The following is a 17871-nucleotide window of genomic DNA, read 5'->3' as shown; positions in this document are numbered from 1 at the left end:
GAATTATTTTTCACTCCGAGGACCTCGCATAACTGTAACTACTATCTTGCGGACTATAATTTCCAACGAATAAAGTAATCCTGCATTTGCCAATCATAATACGCTTATCGAACGAGTGAATTGTATTTGCCCGTGTAACGACCGTATCATAAAATCCTAATGAAATTTCACAAATCAACCGAGTATGTAGACTGTACTTGATAATTGCATTTTTCTCCACTGACTGATTTGTACCTGTATTTTAACCGCACCAGAGAAACTATTCTGGCTCTTCGATCCTTTCAATTTTACGGATCAGCATAAAATTATAGCAGGGTATAAAATCGCCGTTCCACGAGCTGGTCATTCGACGAACGAACACCTGACTCGTTTTATCGGAAACCGCAATGCAGTGAGGAATCCATCAGGCTTGGTCGAGATTTAGGTCGAATGGACGTCGTTGGACGACGTTATACTGGCAAGGGATGGAAAAAGATACAAAAGTGAACTGGTGTTGGCTTCACCCGTTATCCAATCGAGCGGAAAACTCATCAGTCACTCTACACATAACACCTTCACGGTATCTATGCCCGTCTAAAAAGTTTCTTCCTCGTCTAATCTCTACCTTCGTGGCTCCCTTCTTTTTCTCCTCGTCTCTTCCCTACCTCCCTACTCTGTTCGTCACGAAAGAGTTGATCTCGCTCGTCGATACGACACTCTTAACTCTTTACCAATCAGATTTTTTCCCCCTCTATTCCGCAACATTAAGGAGAAATTTGGGAGACGAACCGCGCGTTTGCAACTTAAATAGTTATTAGTATTATTAATTAGTTGCTAGTTCGTACGGCAGGTTATTTCTTCTGGAATATGTAAATTATCGTAAGGTAGATATTTCCACGAATAATTCCAGAAATAAGAAAATATATTTCTGGTTCTGGTCCACTTCCACCTCGACGAAAGATCGATTTATTCTATCGTCTGAAAAATCATCGTTGTTAGTTAGAATTACAGCTACCTGTTGTGCAAGCTTATTTTACGAGAATGATGGAATATTAAAATTATTTTAAAGTGCGCCAAGTGGAACGACGTAAGAATCTATCGAGCAAAACAAAAAAGTAATAATAAATAAATCGGTTAGTTGGTTCAAAGATCTTTTATGTATTAAAAAAGAATGAGTATCCAAAACGGGAAGTGTTTGATAAAAATAATATTTAAGCGCTCACAGATGGTCCCTTGATATGGTCGATGACACGAAGTGTCTGTTGTACATCTTTTTTTATTCTTCTCGCGGTTTCGATGAGAAGGAGCACTATGCACTTCGTTCACACCCGTTAGACGAGTATAAAGACATCCGCCGCTGTGGCCGAGCCAGAAATCCCGTGGCCCTTCCTGAAAATAATTTGAATAATTACCGGTCCGTCTTTTTCATCGGAGATGCTAAACAGCTGTTGTCTACGCTTCTCCTCTCGAAGCTTCCGCGAGACGAGAGACAATGCAGGGGCTCCTTAATTTTCTTAAAAGACCTTCATGGATCTTGTCTTGGACTCGGTTGTCCCCTTTACCGGGAATTAGAATGACAATGCGAGTTTCTTTTTATCGATTAGAATTGCGACGGCAGTGTGCGCCAGTTTTATACGTGTTATGTTTGGTAGTTGTCTTGAATTTCTTTATTGTTACTTTAATAGATATTTGGAAAACTAGTCAAACAATTAGTTCTGTGCATCTAACATCATTAGGACACACAGTGGCGAGCATGTGTATGTACGTATACTTCTGACGATTCAACTGCAGTTATTTGTCGTTTATATATCTCGCATGCATATTATTATATTCCGTTATAATTTCTATTGAAATGTTTACCGAAATGAATAATACGTTTTGCACGAGAATTACGAAAGCAAAACGTTCGTGTTCATATGCTCGCCATTGTACACGCGCCAAGTGATATCGGCAGTCATAGCCAGACAGACAGCGAGGCTGTCAGTCAAATCGATCAGCTTCAAATTTTCTGTTGAGGTTATTAGATGCATAAAGAGAGAAAACGCGTGGATAAAGTGTAAGGTACAAAATATGTATATTTGATTTAATAGAGAAGTGTAATAATAATTAGGAATAGAATTTGAGCTGGTCCAGATCCGCACGTTAGCAGTGTTCCCTATTAACTGAAAACCCCGAAGCCAACGTCGCCTGTCTACTGTTTATGGTCTGCCTTCATGCTATTCTTTTGTCTATATGCTGTCGATGACTTCAGCGCTTGAGAAAACTAAAAAGACCAGATGTGGAGTTTTCGTAGAAGTAGTGACCACTTCAACATTTTCTTTAAAAAATCTCTTAGTACTTGATAGATTAATTCTTCAGAAAATATCTCCCTATACCTTGCTATATCTTGGTAATAACCCAAAACCTAAATCGAATAATTTTGGCCTCTGAGATTAATTTAAGTTTGTGTCCAGCACGGACTTTATTTCTTCGTTCCTTGCATTTTCCACTGTTTGGCACCTTCGACTCTCGATTTGACGATTTTTTACAAAGACAAATTGTTTATCGTTAGCAACTCGTGTTTTGTCCAAAGCAGTTGGAATTGGAGAATCGGGGTGGGCCTTAATATCCGAAGACACGTTCCCCCGGTGTTCCATGGAGCACGTACGACTTCTATTAACGACAGGACACCCCCGTTTTGGCAAAACACACAGTGGGGCTGACTGGAGGCAGCGCCGAGTAATAATTCGTCGGCCGAATTAGCGCCATAAGTTTGCCGCCGCGACAGCCGCGGGGATAATATTAATCTACTTTGAATTTATACACCGTGCGGTCTTCCGCCGCCTAACTTCCTTCGTATTAAGTCCTCCCGTGGCTTTCCGCTCTCTTTCACTTGCCGTTTAAAACTTACTGGGTCTTTCCTCGCCACCGTCCTTTGCAAACCAACTTATTCTTTGATTTCGTCGTTCTTTCTCGTTGCGTTTCTCCAAAATTCTGTCTCCAACTTCGAAGGAATATCACGCAAAATTGCTCGCGAATCGCCTGTAGATCGATTGCTTCACATTTTCGAATAATTGATTTTCTTTCGTTAGTACGTAAGGTTTGGATATTTGGCTGAGGAAATTTTCATTCTTTCGGGAAGATTTCGTCGATAAAAATTAGATCCAAGCGACGCGATGATGACAGATGAAGACGATAAAACTAAAAAGTGTACTTAGCATCTTCGCTTCGTTGCCATGCCGCAGGGAATAAAGTGCGAGTACTTGGTTCCTTTCGATGATCGTTCAACGAAAAACAATCTAGTCTCTGATTCATGCGGATCGCCGAGCGTGCAGTGGATTGCAAGGGATTAATTTAATTTTCGAACGAGTGTCTTAGAGTATAGGGAGCAGCGGGTTTATTTACTCTGCGCGCGTATTAAGACGCGGTCAGAGGAAAGGGGTGAGATTCACCCCTTCGGTGTAGACAGATAAATAACTCAAGACAGCCTGGGAATAATTTAAGGCACGCATTCTTGACAAGAACCGGCGAACTATTCCGCAAGAAATTCTGCAACGTAACACTCGATCCAAAAGTTACGTCACTTTATCAATTTTCTCCAAAGCGCTATCACAACCTGAAAGGCGAAGGATACTTTAAAAAGCTAATAAAAGACTAACAAATAAACAAGCAGAGAAGTATAGATTGTGAATCTTTATGCCAGACCATATTTTATGAGCCTATCTATAAAGAACTGGAATTTAAATAGAATTTTGTGTGCAAGGTCTAGGATATTTTACGTATATTTCTGCACGTTATATGTAGTCCGCGCGCTTGTGCGCTCAAGTTGCTATCGCGCATTATTCCCATAAATGTATAAACATCCGCATTCTAATCGTCAGCGCAGCTCCACGAATTTCCTGACAGGCAGAGTTCACGCGTGGCTGATAAGGTGTCGAGGAAGGACGAGAAGCGCGGAACAAAAACGTTGGTCTACCTTAACGCGGTAAACGTCGTTGGACGCCTCGCATGCATTATGCACCGGCGTGCGGCCTGCGTTACGCCACTTACAGGCCGCATCCTCGCGTTTCTCCGTCGAACAGGCCGCGGGAAAAAAAATTTATGTTAAGACAGGCACCGCGAGTCTTCGCTTCGCTGTCGAAGATTAAGACATTCTCGGGCTAATAATTTTCATCCTCGGCCCGGAAATATTTTGTCCGTTTCTTCGCTTTTCTTCCCACTCTTTTTCCCTTTGTCGGGAATCTTCCAAGACGAGGGACGTCGCAGAACGAAAAATCTTCGTAACGTGGACGGACGATGGAGATTTTTAAAATGGACGAATTTCAGATGAAATTGGACGATTTTTCGGGGACAAGGGGATTTTCCTGCGGACAATAGGTGTCAGCCGAGAGGTAGAACACGCCCGAAGGTGCGCAGCTCGAAAGCCAACTCTGCAATTATGAGCCATACCACGTCGGGGCTCGCCTCATAACGAACTCACTATATTGCCGAGCATTTCAAAACTGGCCGCGCGTAGACGCTCTTTACCTGGCCCCCCTGGTCCCTCCGTTCTTCCTCTGTTCCCATCTCCGGGGACTGGACCCGCTGTTAGGCCTGAGAATAATGTTTCGGAGATGAAAGAAAGAAACTTCGGGGAACTCGCGGTGCACCGTGAATTCCTGATGCTGGTGACCTCGATCAGACAGCTTCTGAAGCGTTCCTTCTTGCTTTCTGCGAACGTTCTACCCTCTTGGTAAATCCTCGATGGAAATCGGAAACAGAGGATCGATGTTCTCGATGTAATTGTTTAATCGTTCTCCGTTCCTGTTGCTGACTTTTGTACCTTTGCTTTTCCTTGTTCTTTTCATTCTCTCTCTTCCTCTCTGTCTCTTCTCGATAGATCCTCTTCAGAGACGAAGAATAGAAGAAGATCGATATCGTCTTCTGTGCCTTCTTTCTTCCTTTCTGCGATCATTTAATCTCTTCTGTAGATCCTGGACAGAGATTTTGAATAGAAAATCGCTCCTTGATAATTTCTACAAATTCAGTTTTGCTCTTCAAGTTTCAGCGTTTCATCTCTGTGGCAAGTGTCGAGCGAAAATGAAGAATCGAAGATGGATTCTTCGTGATATTTTGTTCTTTCTTTTTGGTGAAGAAATTTCTTGATAGAACGTAGAATTGTTTTGACTGGCGCGGATTCGTCGTGAGACTATCATCGTTCTTCTCGTGTCTTTGATCATTGACTGTTCGGTATGGCGTGATCTAATTTACACCGAACCTCTGGGATTCGGCCGCTCGAAAATAAATCATATTGCAGAAGATGCCACGGCTAGCAGGAAACAGCGACCAGATGTGGGCTCGTACTTTCCGAGACATGTGTGTCCAGGCCATCGGATGACACTCGCTATATTTAGTTCTGTGGGAAAAAGGGGTTCCAGAGGCATAATTACACCTACGCGAAACCCACTCGTCTCTGAGAAATCGTTTCGTCTCGATTCCATTCGATTCTTTCGCTTTTTTCATCGCCAAAGTATTTTCCTCGTCCTTTTGCGTTCTCCTCGCGTTTCTTACTTTTCAGCAAACAAACTGCCAATTTTTAAATCGATGTTCGTCTTTCCTTCCCAATTACGATCGTCAATTTTTAACTATATCTCTTCCTTAAGAAGCTACAGATGTCTGTTCGTTGATTGAATGACGTTGAGAGAAGGTAGATCGTATCGTTGATGAATATGGTCGAGTTAATTCTACGCCGCAACTAATTAATAATATTAATTAATTAATTAATTGTCAAGCTACAAGTTGTAGCTCCTAGACTTTTCTCTTCCGATTTTCAAATTTCGTATCACATAGAACAGTAAAATTCCTTCTTATTATTTCGTTAATCATATTAATAAATTCGTTAGCGCCACGTAAGAGAATTTATTATTTAACACCAATAATTCGCAACACGCTGTTCCTAGAATTTTACCAATTAATCGTTAAATTTGTCTACCTGATAAACATATTAAGACACGTTTCTATCAAACAAACTGATAACGCTAGAAAATGAACCGCAGATTAAAATTGAGGAGTCTATATTGATAGGTGCATACGGTTACAAAGGATTAATCGTTAGTTTGTAAGTTTATAGCAGCGAAGATCGGGTCGTTCCAAAGCAAATAAATGTTTGCTGCCATTGCGAACGTTTGTTAATTCACGGCGACAGTTTCTCGGGAGAAACGAATGTGGACCTCGATCCACGTGGCTCGTATTCCATGTGGAATACTCGGAGATCCCACGTGTGATCCACGAAGACGCGTGGGAAGGCGAACGTCGCACGAATGTCGCCAGCTGTTCACACGTGTCCTTTATGTGCATTACTAAAATCCGCCGCGCCTTCCGTCTTCTTTCCCTCTTTCAAAAGTTCCTTACCAGTGGAACGATCTCACGATTGTTTTATCTGCTTCTCGCACGTGATGCAGAGGTGATAAGAAACCTGTGAAATTTATTGGGTTGGCAACTAAGTGATTGCGGATTTTGTCATTAGTTGGTATTGTCAAAATCCGCAATCACTTAGTTGCCAACCCAATAGTTTAATAAATTAAATTAAATTAATAGTAAATTTTATTCCGAGCACGTAATTGATGATATCTTTGTTTTTGCAATCATTAAGTGTTTTTCATACATAATATTAATATTTCGTTTTGCTAAGAGGGAAAGACGATTATACATTTTTTTTCATCGTATGTATTGCTTTAATTTTAATTGACTATATATAATATGTTTAAGTGCATGTTACATGTCGGTAGTTTTGGTATCAATTTTCCCAATTTCATTGTTCAACTTCTCGGAAAGCGAGTGATTTACTTCTACAAATTTATTTATCGTAAAATGATAAATGATCGTGAATACCAAGGAAAATTTTAACGAATAATATTTGCGAACGTAACGTTGACCTAACGAAAATGTTTCTGTTTGATTGCAGATCGACACGCCGATAGAGAACGAGGCAGACGTGACGTCGGATGCGAACAACCCTGAGTCCACGTTCCCAGAAAAGGGTTTCAAGGGTGAGCGAAATATCGCAGAAAATTATACCGCGTTTCTCGAAATTATTTTCACAAGTTCGCTTACGTGGTTTAGAATCTTCATGCTGGAATCCCCGTCTCTCTATATAATCTATTCCTATACTAATCTACAATTCTCATTTGTGATCCCTTCGATCATCCAATTATTCATGCTCGGCAAGAAAGACAAGAGGACAGTAGATTTCCAGAGGAGAAGTATTTTCAAAAATAGACCGAAGATTTAAGAAATTGAAACCAATTGACCTACTATAACGTGATTATATTTTTCCAGCCGTATTCTCCTATCGTTTTATTTCCTTTCTACTACAATCACGTTATCTTATAAATACGCCATTACCTATACATTAATCCTAACTCCAACCCTAAACGATTCTTCCTATTTCTTGTACGTTAAATTGAAACAAAAGATAACGATCGCGATCTCGCCAGAAAAATTGTCATTGCAGAGGACCGGTGAAGCCAGGAACTTCTCAAAAAAATTCTCGCAAGAAAAAAAAAAAATAGCATCCATTGGAGCGTAAAATACGCGGCGAATCAGAAGTCGTGAAATCAAGTGGCTGGCAGAAAGACTCGAATTAAGTCGGTCGCGTTCAGACACTCGCGCCGATCTCCGACGAAACCAATCCACTTAACTCTCAACCCCCTTAAGCCCTGCCCGAAGCAAGAAAGATCGTGAAGGTTTTGTTCTCGAACAAAAATCTGACAAATATGCCGCGATTTGCCGAAGAATGGAGGCGAAGTACAGTCAGCTAGCTACCCTCTAACTTCCCCTACCAGCCAGTCACTCGAAGGATTCTCGTCCCTGCTCGTCCCTCTCTTCTCTCTCTTTCTCTCCCTGTGTCCTTTGCCCGTAGCTGGAGAGGGTGGCTGGCGAGCAAAGGGTGACTCTTAAATTACTTAGACCGAACAAAACGTAACAAATGACGGTGAATCGGGCCACTTATGCGATATTGGCCCATCACCGGCACCCACGTATATTGATACGTCGCATTAGGGCCTGCCAGACACCCCCTTCAACGTCTTCTTCGTTCCCGTGATTTCTGCGCAACGAGGATCCTCTCTGGTTTCGTCCGCTTCCAACGAAACCTTCTCTCCTTCTTTTTTAAGTATTCCATGTCTCGCATTCTTGTTTCCAGTTTCCCCCGTGCGTATGTTGGAGTTTTGCTATGAATTATGAATACAAAGAGCGTCGATATTCGCGGGATAAGTCGAAGATCGTTTCGTCTTTGTATTTTCGATGGATCTACTCGGTTTTTGCTTCTTCAAATATTTCCTATCGTATCTTTCTTTCATTTTTTACTCGTCCCTCGTATTCCTACGAAAATGGCCACAAAATGCATTGACGCAGCTTTCCACTTATTCCAGTATATTCATGGATTAATTAGGACGAATGATATTAAGTTTCGTATCATCTAATAATATCGTTTTCACGTTACTACGAAAATTAGATTGTGTGCCAATGGAAGAGTATTTTTTATTGTCATTGTAGAAACTTTTCTTTACATTACGTACACCGACTTGATATTCGTGAAATAAATACGTCGAAGATCGGTCCATTCGTCGATCTGTTCCCTGTTCATCTTTTAAACATCGATGTTTCTCTTTGAACCATGGACGTTGATAAAAGCTCTTGGCACCTTGACATTCACGAAATAAGTTGAAATATAAGTTTTCTTTCTTCGAGCGAAAGTGTTTTCTGCAAAGACCTCGAACGTACTCCACCCCTTTCTCTCCCACACAGTTTTCTCTGTTGCGAGACTTGGCTCGGTTGGTTATTAATGGTTTTCGCGAACTCGGTTCATTAAGGAGCTCACGAAACTCGGCGCGCTCACGAGAAAACCACCCCATCGCCAGCGAACAGGCAAACGTGTCGAAAACGGTGGTCGTGCTTCAAATTAGCAAGGTATATTATTTTCAAAGGCCACGCTGCAATTTGCCTCAGCCTTTCCGGCCTGTCAAATCCTCTGGCCGTCTCAATATTTCATTTCTCCTTTGGCATTTAACGTTCCTTTTCGCCGACACGCATCACTGTAAAACGATCAAATAAATTCTGCTATCAGAAATCAAAGCTTTGTTACCGGAAACACTCGCTGTTAAACTAAAAGTACTTTTTACCAGCACACACACACACACGCTGTATGCCTATAAAACTCGACGTTCGTGAAATTAGTTAAACTATAAAACTCGTATCAAGATGGAAATTGAGGAAAAAAACACGTATATATAGAGCGAGTAAATAAGATAGGAATATAAGTCTAATAAGGAAGAAACAATTTCTGCAAAGAATTAATACTCTGTGACTCTTATCGCGCTCACAGTTTTAATAATCAAATATAATTTTTGTTAATATATTTTACGTTAAATTTCATTGCTATAAGCACTATCTGTAACCTAATATTCCTACGATAATTGTTCTTAGTAAATCTTTCGTTATCCTCAAGTATTTGTACAATCGTCGCGATTCGTCAACGCTGGTTTAAAAAGCAGATTCGAGACAGATTTGGCGTCTAATTAGGAGTCGTTTGAGGATCGTCGATGGTTGGAGGATAAAAATTCAAAGGGTGGCAGGAAGGTGGCGAAAACGACGCCGTTTGGAAGGGCTCGGCTCGCCCTTTCAACGCGATGTCGTATCAATTTCCCCCTCCTCCTCGGGCCTTTTTGCCAGCCACTAGAATTACACGCGCTATTATCGCAAAAAAGCACGGCGAAGATAAGAAGCGGGATTCGCGGCGCGAGCAATCCACCGCTCGCGGAAAGCGAGAGATGAAGACATTATCGTGATCGTTGGCCGCGTGTTTAAGCGTCGCAAGAACGCAAAGAAGACGCGGCCAGAGAGCAAAGGAGACCGTTCCACGGTGAAAAAGAGAGAGGATGCACCTGTCCACCGGTTCACTAACGAGGAACATGACCCGTGCACGTAGAATCGATGCGAGTCAGTTTTCTTGAAAAATATGTCCCGTGTTCCAACTCTCTCGCGAAAAATCCCATAGGAAAAACCTATCGTCGGTCTGCATACGTATGAATAGATGCACGAATAATTGACAATTAACCGCGCTGACATTTTTAGAATTCCTGCTTGCCGCGGTTCAATGCTACGCTTTGCTTTGTTATGATCTTTGCGCTGGATAATTAATCGCATCGGTCCACTGTATTTCCATTCAGAGATAGAAGAGAAGTTGTATTCAGGCAATTTCGAGTTGTAGTCGAAAGATTGGAAGCTCCTTAGTAGATATTATCGCACCTTTGCAATATCCGGGAACTTTTTCTTTAACGAACTAATAGATTCAACGTAGGAAAGCTCTTCGTATAGAAAATTCGCCAAATTGATCGATTTCAATTTCCATACACGCGGCAGAGATTCTATTTGCTCGCGCGTCGACAAATAATTTCTATAAAATTCATTGAAATTATTTCAGTTCGATCAAAATTTTACTCCATTCGAACGGCTACAAGAATCCGCCTACTCCTCTTGATCCTTTAAATCCGTCGAATTTCCAAATACCGAAAAAACCTACTTCTTGGCGTGCCAATAGATCCCGCAAAAAGAGATTTCAATTGCTCCGCGAATTTTTGCATGGCGCTCGTTGCAATTACACTGTTGCGCACCGAGGATTATGTCCGCGAGATTCGCTTCCCCCGGAGAAACTTTTTCCTCTCGGTGTTGGCCGTTTCGCGGCGGCTTCTCCACACAGCCGGAGAATCATTCTAGGCCAAAGGAGATAATGCAATAATAAGTATAAGTTAGGTAGAAAAGGGGGTTGCCCCGCGGTCGGAGAACGAGTGCTCCTCGCAATCTTCGGTGCCGGCTGATTATTATGTCGTTCCGGACGGGCCCCGAGCATTTTCACGAGCACTCTCTCAATGGCTTCGTTGCGTTTTCTCGCGGAGTCACTCGTTCATGCTCTTCTTGTTGCTCTCGGGGGTTGCTGCTTTTTGAGTCCAGCTATTGGTTCACCGAGTATCGGGCCGGGAATTTTTAAGAATTTTAAAGAACCTCGTCAAAGAACGCGTACATTTTTAGCTAGCCGCAAGTTGCCGGACAGTGGCTAGTCTCGAACAGGATATTTCAACAAATATATCAACGTATGGCGTACATTATACATTAGCATATTAGTTTATATTCTGTATTAAAACACATAAAATAATATTATTTGGATACGGAGGATTTATTAGGAAATTTTTGACACGGTAAATATGTTTGGACGCCACAATTAATTGCCGGAATATCGTAGAATAAGTAAACGATCGTCTTCTTTTCTTTTTTTTCTATCGCAATTGTGCCATACAAGGCTAAGGTCAAGCGAAGAAATGGATGGGAGAAAAGCGAGAAGGCGAACGATGGCGGTGAAATTGATGGGAACGTCTTATTCTGAGGGCCCTCGTCCCATTCCCTTCTACACTTTTGTCTCCACTCTCGTCTTAGCTGACTATGACAAATAATTGCCGAAGCTTAACATAAGCCAGAGGCGGTATACTTAGCTAATAGCAAAAAACAGGGAGAAAATAACAGGAAGTTTTACGAATGCCTGTTCCAACTCCTCTTTCCATTCTGCGTGCTACGCGATCAGAACAGAATTCTCTGCCATTGGATCCTTCTCTATACTTCAGCAAGTCTCTCTGTTCCCTTCTGGTTTCTAATACAAGGTATTTTCTAGGAAAGTCGCGATTATATTTCTCCAAGAGATCAGGTTCGCGTGGAAAATTTCGTGAAATTCCGGTCACCGTGCAACTGCAATATCGTATTTTTGTCAGTATGTACACATAGGATGAAATTTGTAGGATTCGAGAGATCTCGAAGAGGAAGAGAATTATTCGAGAACGAGTTTCCAGTGTTCTGACGACGAAACGAGTTATTTCACGACGAGCGCGCGGCGGTCTGATGCTAAACGCTGCATCGACATGGCATGCGTGACACCCTTCGTCCCATCATTTTCGTCGTCACCAGTCGTCCTTAATGTGAATTTAAGAAGCCTCACAAACGACCGTCGATCGTGGATTTCCATGACTCGTTTTAAATTATTCCTCGTCTTGGTACGTCTATCCCTCGTTACCGGATTCCTTCTCTTCTGTTTTATTCCTCAGTCGTTTCTCACTCTGTTTTCCAATCCTTTGTTAATTACGTATCGTACTTATCACGTATCGTGTCATTTTTCGAACAATTTTCAACTTTAGTGGAAATTGTTTCTCGAATTGCAGAAATTAATCGAAATATCGCGATAATTCTGAGCAATTATTTTTATTTTGTTTTAAAAATCGAAAGCACTGTATCAATTTCTTTAATCGGAAACTACCTCCTATAATCCTACCTCGATTAATAAAATTTTTCATTCTCAGTTAATTCACTCATTGAAATTACAAATTCGATCGATTACTTTACTTTCGTATCTCGTACAATCTGATCACGTCACTACCTCCTGTTTCTTCTTTCAAATCTCAGTTCCTAACCAGCTATGTCTCTTCAACATTTCCTACTGACTTTATTTTATTCCTTCAACCTCTTCCAGCTTCCAGCAACCAACTAATTAAGTAAATAAAATTAAGTAAATTAAGTGGTAGTATTGTCAATACTCGAACAAAGCTTCTATCGTCGAAATATTCATTAAACACGTATTAAACATCGATATTTAGAATAGAAATGGACAAATATCGACAAACTGCGAATATTTATTGAAATTCATATCGTTTCGAAACGATCGAAGCGAATATTTCTTTCATTTATCAAATATTATATATTATATAATATTATATATATTGTTACATGTTACGTGTATTTTTACAGTTAACAAATTTCTCAGAAACGCATAAAAATTCCTATTCTACTTATGAAAGTTATTGTATTACGGTTCAAGTGTTCGATACAATGGCAATGTCTAGTTTGCTCAGAACACGCGAGTCGAGAATGGAAGCCACGGGACCGAATGAAATGCGCTTCGCGGTCGACTGACTTTTCCGAAATGTTTTTCCAGCAAGCAGGAAACGACCAGGACCGACTACGTTCTTTTCTACGATCATTCTTTTGTCCTCGACCGCGGAATCCTTTCTCGCGATAGCCGCCTACAGTGTCGGGGAAAAAAGCTCGATCGTGGACGGTTTTGTCGGCGATTCTCGAACGAGACAAGCAGCAAAACGATCGTTCCACATGATCTTTCAAGGATTTTCTAATCGAAGAATTAAGCGCGTCGCGGTGTCCAAGAGAAACTCCTTCGTTTTTGATTTTCGATTCGTTCGACAGTATTATTAGAATTTTCTTCTCGCCTGGTTCTCGTACAAGAAATCCATCTTCCATCTATTCGTCTCCTGTTATCCTGTTTAACCGAACCGTTTCGTTCGTCAGTTTATCCAAAATCTTGCAGATCAAATTCAGCGTATTCCACTGTGGCTTGCGTTTAACTCAGATATGCCGAAATAAAATTCGCGATCGTTTGAAAAATAATGTTATTTTTCTTTTACTCGCAGTTTACATTAGAATCTTTCGCTGCTCTTATTTTACCAAACGAAAGAGCATTCGCGATGTTCTAGAAAAATGTTTGGCGTAAGATTAACGCGAGACCTCGATAAGTATTTTTCCATATTTTCCTCTGAACAGCTCGAGATACTTTTTAACGTTACGAAAAGATAGAACTCTGACGAGATCGCGTGGAAAATAATTGAAAGAACGCTGCAGGAATATTCGTTTGAATCGGATGGTGCCAACCGAGCAGCAAGAAATCGCCAAGTACGATCAAATAAATGTTCAATTATCCTCTCGTAACAGGCATATCTGGGTTGATCGTGAAAAACTTTCGACGAACACGTCACCCGTTGAAGATCGTCGTTCGTGTTCCATCTTATTGCAGTTGAAATAATAACGAATTTTGTTCCAGGAACGGAATTGGTACCGAGCTGATCTGCGTCATCAAGGGTCAGAGGATAGGCAATTGCTTTATGGCGGGACATTTAATGACGATAGTCGATTTAACATAAAATATTTTTGTACGCGAGTTATCATATACTATACATATATTAATCTGTATAATAACGTATACAGAGGTGTGTTAAACGAGATATATCACGCTGAGAAGAGAAGAGAAGCTGTCGTGGCTGTACAATCCGACGAATATCGCGTTTTTATTGTTATTAACATTATTTTACGCACAGACAAGGGTAAATCAGTAAAAGATAAGAAACTATGGGGGAATGAGTGGCGATTAAGAAATCCAAAGAGAGAAAGATTAGATACCGAATCTTGTAATTATTATTGGTGAATATATCGATGGCTGCGTATTCTAACGTGCTACGGAATCGAGGGATGTTAGAATGTGTGTGAACAGGAGCGAGAAGAAGAAAAAGTGTCCGTGAAGGGATGATTACGTTATAATGGCCGATAAAATTGATATTTCTAGGAATAATCATTTTTCTACCGTCGAATAGCGATTAAGAAGATTATTAGAGATTAAAATTTATCCTGTGTTTTACGTAAGTTAGCTTAGCTTGTAGATTTATCTGTTTTATGTTGAGCCTGCTGCCTCGTGAAGGGTTTGCCTCGTTCGAATAGAAAACTGTGTCAGTGTGACCTAATATTTAGCTGCCCCGTTAATTACCAGCGTTTCTTTTTTTCCTTTTTTTCTTTTCTTGTTTTTCTTGAAGTAGCAAACCTTTGAAAAAGATAACAGAGGATAATGTTTTACTATTTCTTGCGAGGTAGCTTTTTAAATTTTCCCGTACTTTCCATGCAACGTCGAGACCATGGGTATCTATGAATTATTAATAGCTGTAATTTTTCCATGAGTTATATTATTAATTTATTGGGACGAATTTGGCAATATACTGTATAGGAAATTCCATGATCGCTGGAACATAAGAAGTTATGTGAATACTCTGAATCGAAAACCATTTATGGTCTCGCCATTTCGCGAGAATCCTAACAAATTTCAAGAAACGTATCACGTACAAAGAATAGTCAAATTTTGTCAACCTCTTAAATTCACCGTTTACAGCGAAAAAACCGAAGAAAGTAATAGCGCGAATTTCTTGTACATGTGTGTAATATAATTCGATCTGAAATTATTTTAGGTTATAAATAATCAAATCAGTGGATCTGATTTTTAACGTTTATTTTTCGATGTAAAATATATGAGAAGATAGGATAGAGATCGGTCGCTTCCGCGAATCATCCCTTCCATTGCATTCAGAGACGAACTTGGATTTCCACTGCGTTTGAAACGAAAACCGACAGAGAGATACTGTCGTGACACTTTTTTTTTTTTTTTTTTGAAGACAGAATGATTTTTAGTTGAGTTATGGATATCGGTAACACGTACAATTTTAAGTTTACGTTATAACATCAGAGGAGAGAAATGTGCGTGCACGGAATGCGAGGATTGCGAACGTTTTGGGTGTCGATCATTTTTACGATAGCGTATCACGGCGCCCGTGGAGCTTTCTCTCTCTTTTTTTGTGCACTTTAATTAACGCAAATACAACTGTCTTTAGCAAAACTTTCTTCCGTTCTCCGGCTCTCGATGTATCATTATCCGCAAATTGTGTATATGGCTGTATCGTTGCATAAAAAATGGTTATAGGTGCGTTGAAGAGGATCCTAGAGATCATAGGAATAATTTACTGTTCGTGGTAGAAGCTGAGAATAAAATGGCACAGTAGTACTGATCATATACACATCGATGTCTTTGAACGATTTATTTCTGCCAGTCACCCCTTCCATTTTCACCTACATGTATTCTTCTTCTTTCCATCTTCAACCCTCTATAATCGTGAGCTTTTGTTTCATTATGAGAATAAATTGTGTTTTCTCGTTTCGATTTGAATAGTATCGATATTCGCAACAAGTAGATTACGGAATATTATATTCATAGGCGCTATAATTTAGATATTTTATATACCTTTTTGTATTATTAGTTTACACTTTCAAATTTCGTATAAAAATCCACAATGTAGCAATGGAGAAACTTCTTACAATTAGTCTCATTATATACAATGGTTTTCGTGTTCGAAGTCAAATGGTATTATAGAGGGTTAAATGTTAAATTTTTTAGAATGGATCCTGAGCTCTCTGCCGCCAGATAACATGATTAGATTTTACTTAACCCATTGTCCTACTATTTTCTTAACGATCTTAAGCTTCATTATACAGCTTGGACGAAATACTTGCTGTGGATTAAGAATTCGTTTATTATTTTTACGTATCCAAGGATTATGTTATTCAATTTCCTTTGTATTTTAATTATTCTCTCTAATTTCTCGTTTTAATGTATTCTTTATTCCATTCCCGTTTGAATATGATATTAGCTGTTTAATATGCGATTGATATTTCTTAATGTATGAACCATACTTTTCTGTTAAAAGTGAAACAGTGTATAGCTCAGTGTGATGTTTGTTCCAAAAATTATTAAATGGCTGAAAAGGTAAGCAACGTTTTTTTACAAGCGACGAGATAAATTTTAGAACACGATGTTATTTGCTTCGAAAATTAGAATCTGTCTCTGTAGAATCGGTAGAATAAATCTTTGTAAACTTTTTCCTCGACCTTTTAATTAAACAATTTTCGTACCGTTTCATTGATGCAGTTTTATTAGATTTTTTTTTTTTAATGGACAAGAAGTCAGAGAGAGAATTTTTAAGGGATCAAGCGAAACTATCGGGATTGTTTATAAAACACAGGTGTTTAACAAATAGCCGCAGAGGAATGTGGTGCGTTCCGTCAAGATTAAGACTCGCATGCGGGTGCTACGTAATACGAATTAGGGAAAAAGCTTGATCACCGTGGCATTTGTAAGGATTAGAAAGAAAATAAGGAAAAAAAGGGAGCTTAGCGGCTGGGAAATCTGGTCCACCCTAAAATAATCCGTCGCGACTTTTCTCCTCCCGAATTTCGTCTCGTTGTTGCCTTTTCTGAAAATTCTCTTCTAAACATTGCCCTATTTATTTTCAAGAATATCCTTCTACCTTACCCGAAATATCCAATTCTATCATTCGCGAATTCAGAAGAAAAGTAGTACAACTTAAATAAACTTGGAATTTCTGATACGTTCGACTTACGATACACGTTTTAAAATATTCCCATTTTTAGCAGATGAGTCGTGAAATATTTTGCATCAGATCAATTAGAGTTGCAAAGATTCGAAAGTTCGTGTTTTTGAATTAAAAAATCGACGAAAGTCACGAATATTTTAATCCTTCATGGTTCCACGTTGAGTTCTACGCGATATTCTACGCTAGTTAATTCTATTGCTCTCAATGAATCCAATAGACACACGTTATCGTACGTAATAATTAACAACATAAAAATGATTTATTTCCTATACAAGCTCCCTTTACAGTTTGTTACACGAGCTAAATAAGTTTCTCATTTTTGGTCATCGTGTCGTTTTTTAAAAGAAACGCACTTGAACCAGTTTGCCATTGAATACTTCAATTATGTTGGAAAAAGAAACACGATGATTAAAAGACTCGTACGATCCAAACAAGATTCGGCTGCCGAAATTGGTAGCTGTTAATTAATTAACGCGTCCCGCGACGGAACGACGCGAATTTTGCCGACGATTTACAAGGAAGTTTAATTACCCGGTGGTAAGTTTAATGTAGTTAGGCCTATTGAACCGTCGGCAAGATTGTTTTACAAAGTAAATGAGGCAATGATGACTCGTGGCTTCGGGACCACCTAGAAACCAGCCGAGGTCCTTCCAGCCTCGCCTTTAAACTCCTCCAGAATTAATTAACGCGCGAGCACATACGACGCTCCGTTCCTTCTACTTCGATGCTAGTTCGAGGTCAGGAAATTGGAACAGGACCTGTCAAAATGTCCAAGAAACATTTTAAACGAAACTCTCGAATTCTCTTACGTTCGTTATTGTTACGGGAACATTTATAC

General features: G+C 39.9%; 1 protein-coding gene across 3 annotated transcripts in view; it reads left to right on the top strand.

Annotated features, from left to right (window-relative positions):
* The window catches only part of LOC100643464 (ubiquitin carboxyl-terminal hydrolase 48), a 76090-nt gene extending 60431 nt beyond the window's left edge, over positions 1 to 15659 (top strand). For all 3 annotated transcript variants that reach the window (XM_003400620.4, XM_048411632.1, XM_048411633.1), the window contains 2 exons: positions 6902 to 6986; positions 13868 to 15659. In XM_003400620.4, the coding sequence (XP_003400668.3) occupies positions 6902 to 6986; positions 13868 to 13890 (108 nt within the window). In that variant the 3' untranslated portion in view covers positions 13891 to 15659. The remainder of the gene's footprint in view (positions 1 to 6901; positions 6987 to 13867) is intronic.
* The last annotated feature ends 2212 nt before the right edge of the window (positions 15660 to 17871 follow it).

The sequence above is a fragment of the Bombus terrestris genome, chromosome 14, assembly GCF_910591885.1.
Source record: "Bombus terrestris chromosome 14, iyBomTerr1.2, whole genome shotgun sequence".
In the NCBI taxonomy this organism is placed as follows: domain Eukaryota; kingdom Metazoa; phylum Arthropoda; class Insecta; order Hymenoptera; family Apidae; genus Bombus; species Bombus terrestris.
Note: the sequence above shows the minus strand (reverse complement) of the source record. Positions and strands in the feature narration are given on the sequence as shown.